At 50.7% G+C, this 8,739-nt stretch overlaps 1 protein-coding gene across 2 annotated transcripts in view; it reads left to right on the forward strand.

The window, feature by feature from the left end:
- The first annotated feature begins 7,050 nt into the window (after window positions 1-7,050).
- LOC119330318 (O-fucosyltransferase 15-like) overlaps window positions 7,051-8,739 on the forward strand; it is a 6,058-nt gene continuing 4,369 nt past the window's right edge. The window contains exons 1-3 of one of the 2 annotated variants that reach the window (XM_037603421.1): window positions 7,051-7,515; window positions 8,386-8,475; window positions 8,582-8,696. In XM_037603421.1, coding sequence (XP_037459318.1) covers window positions 7,255-7,515; window positions 8,386-8,475; window positions 8,582-8,696 — 466 coding nt within the window. In that variant the 5' untranslated portion in view covers window positions 7,051-7,254. The remainder of the gene's footprint in view (window positions 7,516-8,385; window positions 8,476-8,581; window positions 8,697-8,739) is intronic. The other variant, XM_037603422.1, reaches the window with a different exon arrangement.

An 8,739-nucleotide genomic window follows, 5' to 3' on the forward strand; every position in this document is an offset into this window, starting at 1 on the left:
AATCCTACCGAGTGGTGAGCAAACCTCCCACTCGGGGGGCTTAGCTGCAGTTCAGTACTCGCCTAAGTTTGAAAAAATCCTACCGAGTGGAGAGCAGACCTCCCACTCGGGGGCTTAGCTGCAGTCTAGTACTCGCCTAAGTTTGAAAAAATCCTACCGAGTGGAGAGCAGACCTCCCACTCGGGGGCTTAGCTGCAGTCCAGTACTCGCCTAAGTTTGAAAAAATCCTACCAAGTGGAGAGCAGACCTCCCACTCGGGGGCTTAGCTGCAGTCCAGTACTCGCCTAAGTTTTTAAAATCCTACCGAGTGGAGAGCAGACCTTCCACTCGGAGGCTTAGCTGCAGCCCAGTGCTCGCCTAAGTACGGAACACATCCCAATCCGCAAGGACAACGAGGTGCAAATCAACTGCTACCTTCTCCTTCGGAGTTGCACCACAAATACAGAGTTATTTCGAGTGAAGAACAAGTTCCACTCGACAGATGATTCATGAAGATATTCAACGATAAATCAAGTTCAGATAAGATCCAAAGGTTCTATACCGCAGATCAAAGTACTCGAGCCTCCAGCTCGACAGAGTTTAACGGTTACAAAATCCACTCGGCATTCCGAGGAAAATTTAAAGTGAAGCATAAAAGTTTTTATTCCTCATGCGGAGGACTGGAAGGGGCGACGAACTCGTCCAAGTCGATATGTCTGCAATGCGAGTGGCAGCAGCAATGGAAGTCTCCATGAAGTCTTGAAAGTTGTGCTTCCTGGTATTGGCAACTTGGATGGCGGCCAACTTTTCTTCTCGCGCCTCCTTACAGTGGACGCGGACCAGAGACAGAGCGACGTCAGCGCCACATCTAGCAGAAGATTTCTTCCATTCCTCCACTCGACCTGGGACTTCATTTAGTCGAGTCATCAGGGACTCGAGGTCATTCTGAAGCGTCGTCCTAGGCCAGAGCGACGTGTCGATCCGTGACATCGCAACCTTCAACCGAGCAAGATAGTCAACAACGCCGGCAACACGAGATTCCAGTCGGAGCACGTTCATAGCAGCCTCGTCCTTCACTGGAGAATTGATGGGGTCCAAGTCTGTCTCCACTCGATTGGTCTCCTCTTCGAAGTTCTGGCAGAATTCTGTAAACACAATTCAAGGATAAGTCAGTGGCTCTACGCAGATTTGGTAACTGGAAGTCAGTTGGGCCGGAGTAATTACCCTCGAGCATGATGAACAGCTTCTTGGCGAGTCCACCGAGATAAGCCTCCAGATCGTTCCTCTTCCCCACCAGTTCACTTGCCTTGTCATTCAGAGCTATATTGCCATTCTTCAGACGGCTGACCTCTCGATTAGCCGCGTCGAGAGCAGTTTTCAGCCTGGAGTTTTCCTTTTCAAGAGTATCGACTGAAGCCAGTTTTTCTTCAGCAAGCTTCGTTTTGTTCAGGGCCTCCTTCTGCGCTTCGGCAAGGTCTTGATCCTTCTTCTTCGGAGCCTCCTCCATTAGCAAGTGAGATCAACATCGAGGACGGCCAGAAAGAAAGGACAGTCAACAAAAGCTCACCAGCCATACCTTTTGCTTCGTCCCTCGCCTTCTGCAAGTTCTCCTGTGCAAGCTTCAAGTCAAGGTTCAGCTGGATCTGTTTGTTCTCCAACTCAGTGTAGCGAGCCACAAGTTCGCAGGATTTCTGCAAAAAAATCAGTCGACAGACATCCAAGATAAGTTGCTTCCGAGTAACCAAGAGACAACGATGGCGTTTCTAAGACTACAGCCAAATCAAAAACATTCGACAGTAGTCTCGGGGACTACACCCAGTGGGTGCACTCAGTGTGCCCCCACTGGTTCGACCCAAAAAAAAACCGACTGCCCGCAGCCGACCGTGTACAGTTCCATTCAACATGGCCTGACTAGACCGAGTGAAGAAGTTCAGCTAAAGCAACACAATATAAAGACTACAGTCGACTGCCAGCAGTCCACCGTAGTCTCGGGGACTACACCCAGTGGGTGCACTTAGCGTGCCCCCACTCGTCAAAAAGATTAATAGACACACCCGGTGGGCGTACAGATATAAAGATCTTCGGAAAAGAGATTCTTCAGATAGCATATCCTAACAGAACAAGCGGTGAATCGACTGACCTGGACGTTGCTCTGAAGAGCTGAGCTCGCGTCATAAGCTGCTTGGCTGGCTTCCCGAACCACCTTCACTTGCTCCATCATGATCCCCGCCTGGCGTATAGCCTCTTTAGCGGCACCCACTTGGTCCTCAGGGACGTGGTGTGTGGCAAAAAGCGAAGGCGGATTTGCAGTCAACGTCAAAGGCCGGACACTCGTCAGAGGTTCAGCGAAGGTCACAGAAACCCGAGTGGTATCACCACCCTCCCGGACTGCGGCCTCAGGCGCCGGAGTAGTTTGTGGGGTCTTGCTAGCCGGCGCCCTCCTGTTCCTTCGCGCCCTCAGCGGCACTTCGTCGTCATCATCAGGGAGGTCAATGACATGAGGAGGAGCTACAAGAAAAATCCAATCGACCAGAATTATAAGAAATCGTCAGTCGACTAAAAGCAGAGCATCAGTAATCGTACCGGGGTTGGAGGTAACAGCGTCTTCCATCTCTTGATCATCGTCCTTGGCGGAGATCTCCGAGGTGGCAGCACTGCAAATTTCGAAAGTCAGTCAGCTTATTCAATGAGTCGACCAAGAGTCCGTCACGTTCGACAAAGGAAAAAAAATTCTACTATTACCCAGAAATGGTGGGGACAGTCATCTTCATCTTAGGCAGAGCCTTGGGTGGCTTGGACGGCGTCGCGCGTGGGTGCTTGGGAGCTTTTTCTGTCAGCGCTGGAGATGAGGTCCGAGGGCGCTTCGACGACTGCCCAACAGGGACAGTCGCCTTACCACGTTCCCGCGCAGGGTCGTGTGTAAGCTTGGATCGTCGTTCCGAGCGGGGAGGTTCGACTTCTTCCTCCTCCTCTTCACTGGAGTCGTCGTCGTCATCCCCCTCTCCTTCGCCGTCAGATTCCCACTCTTCTCCCTCGTCTCCACTTTCGCCTCCGCTCGCCTCTCCTTCCTCGGCCTGCTCCTGTGCTCCATTGGGTGTCGAGTACATCTCAGTAGTGGCCTAGAGGACAACAAACGAGACAAAAGTCAATCGACTGATCCAAAAAGAACAAATAAAGAAAGCAAGATCACAGTCGGAAACGCAAGGTCAGACCTTGTCCACTTCTTATGTTTGGTCGAGTGGAGGAATCCTCCTGGCTCCTCGGGGGTTGTCCTTGTTCCCTGTGATACTCGACAGCCACCCTTCCAACATCTCGTCAGTGACCTCCTCTGGGTGAATCCGAGTGGTGTCTTCGAGACCCGAGTACAGCCACATCGGGTGGTCACGAGCCTGAAGCGGTTGGATGCGCCTCCGAAGGAAGACTTCCAACAAGTCCATGCCAGTCACACCCTCGCGGACAAGCTGAACCACTCGACCGACCAGCACCTTGACTTGCGCCTTTTCCTCCGGCGTCACTTTCAGATAGGCAGGTTTTTGTGCTCGATTCAGAGAAAAAGGGGGAAGCCCAGTCGACTGTCCTGGGGTCACCTGGTCTTTACAGTAAAACCAAGTCGACTGCCACCCACGGACTGACTCGGGAAAAGTGATAGACGGAAAGGAACTTTTTCCCCTCATCTGGATCGCCAGGCCCCCGCACAGTTGGATCACCCGCGTCCGTTCGTCACTCGACTTGGACTTCTTAACCGACTGAGAGCGGCAAGTGAAGATGTGCTTGAAGAGTCCCCAATGGGGGCGGCAACCCAAGAAGTTTTCACACAAGGAAACGAAAGCAGCAAGATACACAATAGAATTGGGTGTAAAGTGATGGAGCTGCGCTCCGAAGAAGTTCAAGAAGCTCCGGAAAAAAGGATGAGGAGGCAGAGAGAATCCACGATCGATATGGGTGGCGAGGAGGACACACTCACCATCAAGAGGCTGGGGTTCGACTTCTTTCCCCGGGAGGCGCGCAGATTCGTGGGGAATGAATCCCCCCTCGACCAGATCATCGAGATCATCCTGCCGAATCACCGACGGCATCCAGTCGCCCTGGATCCAATCCTTGGGCAGAGCAGTCCTCGAGGAAGATCCGCCCCGAGCGGACTTCTTCCCCTTCCCCTGCACCGCCGCCTTCTTCGCGCGCTCCAGAGCCGACGTCTTCTCCTTCACCATCGTCGCCGGTGAAGCTCAAACAGACCTACGGCACCAAGGTGGGAGCGGAGGTGGCGGAGGATCTTGTGAAGGAAGGGGGAAAAGTGAAGGCGCACTGTTCGGGGGTCCCGAGCCGGCAGCTTATAAGAGGTCGCTTTCGAGTGGCTGACTGGTAGGCCCAGGCAATCCCGTCAAATCCCGCAACAGGCGCGCGTGCGGTACGTGGCGAAAAAGGTGGCGCGGGGATCGAGGAGCTTCCGTCCTATCCCATCCGATTACTGCGGCCGCCCCCGTCCCGCGCGCTTCCCAAAATTCAAATCCCGCAAAATCCGCGGGCCGCAGAACAACTCGTCAAACAGAAGATCCCTTTCACACCGTCACTCAGAACTTCACAAGTAAATAAATTCACTCGACAAGAGGCCAAGAATGGATCAAGGTGTCTGAAAGAAGTTGACGACGTCATCCGTGACAATTGATCCAAAACAAGACGTTCATATAACATGAAGAACCAGTCAGAAAGATCCCCAACTCCTTCCCCACTCGAACCTCGATCCATTTGGGGGCTAATGATGAAGCTATGTACCTAGGATAGGGGCATGGACCTGTCCTAAGTACCCTACCCAAGGACATCCCTAGAAGAAGTCACCTTTCAATCGACTTGGAGGTATCCCACTCGACAGATTCAAGACACTCGACCACGAAGCAATCACTCAACCAAATTCCAACCACTCGACCAGGAGATCTAAAGTCACCTTGCACGCAAACGGTCGGTCATTAAGTAGCTTTTATGGTCATCATAGCACTTTATTAGGGGCGTTGCCAGTAACCCCCAGTCTTAATGTACTTTAAAGCTTGCATTACTGAGGGCTGGAGGGGCCTGGCGAACTCTATATAAGCCACCCCCCTCCTCAGTATCAAGGGTTGGCACCCCTGTTATTCATACACACATAATTCAGTCGACCGCCTCCGGGCACCGAGACGTAGGGCTGTTAGTTCCTCCGAGAAGGGCCTGAACTCGTAATCCTCGTGTGCTTATAACTCCTCCATAGCTAAGATCTAGCCTCTCCATACATACCCCCCTACATCACTGTCAGAGTTAGAACCACGACAGTATCCCCCATTCAAATTTAGGGAGGGTTTTTATCCCCTACAATTTCATAGTTCTTCATTGCCCAAATACCAAATAGATAGACCAAACAAGTTCTAACATTAAATAGAAAAACCACAACTTCTAGAAATCAACACCCATATAATGCGCCTTGCTAATGATCTTCGCCCATGGCTCATCGTCCTTTGCCCCTGTCAACACTGCCGAGGTCACAATCGACAAGCAGGCGAACCTAGCTTGAAGAGGACGCTATCCCTACACCATTGCTTTCTTCCTGCTTCTAGCCCGTCATGGAGCCCTTCATGTCTACGACACGGTACAACGGCCTGCTGCCAACTGTGAGGGCATACGAGGTTGGCAGCGTTGACATCGTCACGCGCGGCTAGAGATTTTGAAAAGGGGAATTGGGGAATCTGAAGCCGCGTGCCAAGGATTTGGGTAGTGCTACCTAGGAACCTTCTAAAGTAAAACCGGTACACCGTTGGGAGATTTTCTCGGAATTTACCGAGAGAGGGGTGCATGCCGCAAGCCGATGTGGCATGCCAAGTGTCACCATGGGAGCAATTTGTAGGAAATTAAATCCGCATTAGTGTTAAAGGGCCACTTTTCTATGTTTTTAGTTCTTGTATGATTTTGTCCCATGAGTACAAGTTTATGTACCAAATGCGCTAGTATTAACTCTGATTTTTTGAGGAAAATTAAGGGCCAGTTCTTTTGGGTGCTGTGAAAATAATATGCCCCTCCCGAGATTATTCTAAAAACCCAACATAAATTTTATTTTTAGAAGTTTACCAATTCTTTTGGAGCTTCCGACCGGCTGTAAAAATAAGCTGCCCCTCCCAAATTTATTCTAGAAGTCAAACATAAAATTTTATTTTCAGAAGCCTGCCAATTCTTTTGAGGCTTAGGACTGGCTGTGAAAATAAGCTGCCCCCTCCCCAACATATTCTAAGCCTAACCTAAAATTTTATTTTAGAAGCCTAGCCCAGAAGAACCATCCCTAACTCTGAATTCATATATGTAGCACATACGACAACACTTTTCTTTCCTCTCTCCCAAGGCATTTTGGGAAAGCCTTCCTCCCATCGATCTCCGCCGGCGATCCGTGGATTGCCTCCCCTCTGCCTGCCACTCCGGCGGCCGGTGGCGGGGAGGAGATTCCTGGTGTCCCGGCTCCTGCTAGTAGATAGGTAGGGTTTTAGTCCTCATAGGGGCGGCGTTTGGACGGATGGCGGCGCTCCTTCTTCGAGTCAGTCTTCTGAGCTCCGATCCTCCTCAAGTTCGTTCGTTAGGATGGATTAGATGGAGCTCCGGCGTACATTCCTGCCAGCTCCTTGGGGCGACAAGGTTAGGGTTTTCTCGTTGAGTGTACGCAACAACGATATTTGCTGTCAGGTTCTTTAGATCTATTCAAGGATTCAAAGACGATGACTGCGGCTCTAGGGCGCTGGTCCTTAAGGGCACGTGCACGAAGACTTCTCGACTGTCATCGACAAGGTCTGGCCGGCTCTGGTATGGGAGCGGTGACAACGACGCGTTGATGGCTCGTTTAGGCGACGGCAATGGTCGCTCCGTGGTCATCTCGATGTAATTTTTATTATGTTTGAGGTGCTTTGTACTTCCGATGAATCTTTATAGTAGATTTGATCCTTTTCAAAATAAAGAAAAAGAAAAGGAGGAAGAAGCACGCTCACCTCACGTGTCCGTCCGCACAGCTTCCTTCCTTCGGTGCCACGCCTACAGCTAACGAACTTTTTAACCCATCCCTCCCTCCTCCGATCTGCACACAACTCCAGCGTGCAACACACTTTCCATCAATCAATCAATTAAACTAAGCTCGCATTCAATCGCAGCCGCACTCCGCTAAACCCACGCCGATCATCCCACTCCCACCCACGCAGCTCGCTCGATTCCCACTTCCACCAAATCCCCTGCCTCCCCGCGCGCGCGCCTGAGATCCAAATCCGGCCGCCGCCCGCGATGCCGGAGGCGGCGTCGCCGCCGCCGCTGCTCCCGCCGCCGGCCTCTGCGAGCTCCCCGGCCGCCTCCGTGCTGCGGGCTCGGCGGCGGCGCAGGGCGTGGCGCCGCCCGCGCGGGCTGCTCTGCTGGGGCGCCCTGGTCGCCTTCTTCTTCCTCATGAACTGGTGGATGTTCTCCCACCTCCAGGACCCCGCCACGCGCCCGCGCTTCCGCCTCCGCCGCAACCCGCCCCGCGCGACCAACTCCTCGCTCTCCACCCTGGTAATGCCGGTGCTTCTCTTTGAGTGCTTCCTGGCTTTGATCCGGCTTAGGTCCTCGGGTTATGCTTGCTTCTAGGGGACGGAGAACATGGCTCGGTGCTACATTCCGCAACCTGGCTTTTTGGTTAAGAGGGTTTTTAGCCGGCGGACTTGAAAGAGTGCAAAATAGCAAAATGCAGTGTGTCGCGATGTTGAGCTACTATTTCATAAGCTTCAAAATTAATGTTGTGTTCTTCGACAAATACTTCGTAGTTGTACATCTACTATCCGTCAACTTGCTTTAGTACCATTGAGCTCAGAAACCCACTCTCTTGAGGTCATGGAAATTTATGGAGAAAAAGGACAGCATTTTCATGATACGCGCCTACCATGTCAGAAATTTCAAATCTAAATTCGAACTACACATCGAGAAGGAAAAAAAACAATCCTGCTGTCAGTATTGTCTGACTCTGTGGGCTATTACTCACCTGACTTGGATCAGACATTATTCACAGCAGAATTCGTCCTTTCCGTTTATCAATGTGTAGGCCAAATTTGGGTTTGAATTTTTATGTTATTGCAGGTGCATGCTGTGTTAATGTTGATATTTCGTTATTTTCAGAAATTTTCATGACTGTTAGAGGATTTCTCTCTGCTTGGGAGCACCGGGGGTACTATAATCCCAGGACTAGTCAATACACCCTCCTTATTTCCATTACTGGCATACATTATTGTTTTTACGGACAATGTCATTATGGGATGCCATGTAAGGTGCATCTTGCTTGAGGGAATGAAAGCTATCTTCTTTTTTTTGTATAAAGATAAACATGTATGCTGTTGGATATAATATAACATTACCGAGGGATGATTTTGTGTTTTCAAATGTTTCAAGGAAGAGGTGAATGCTACTGAAAAGGGGAAGAGGCCTCACCCGGTCATGCTCACACGCCTGCTCGCTTTGGTGGCCCATGCTTTGGCAGAGGTAGCAAAGCATTCATAAATGCAACTATGTGTTCATCTCAAGTTCAAAGTTGGTTCGGATGTTCATGAAAACTTTTCTTTTTTAATGTGTACTGTTAATCACCTAGGCAGATAATAGGCCAGAACCCAAAGACCTATGGAAAGAGCCAATAAATGCTACTTTGTGGAAACCTTGCTCTGACCAAAGGGATTGGGAAGCATCAGGCAATATCAGTTCATCAGGTAAACATTACTGTTGCTGTTTTGCACATACCCACACAGTATC

This window comes from Triticum dicoccoides, chromosome 7A (assembly GCF_002162155.2).
Source record: "Triticum dicoccoides isolate Atlit2015 ecotype Zavitan chromosome 7A, WEW_v2.0, whole genome shotgun sequence".
In the NCBI taxonomy this organism is placed as follows: domain Eukaryota; kingdom Viridiplantae; phylum Streptophyta; class Magnoliopsida; order Poales; family Poaceae; genus Triticum; species Triticum dicoccoides.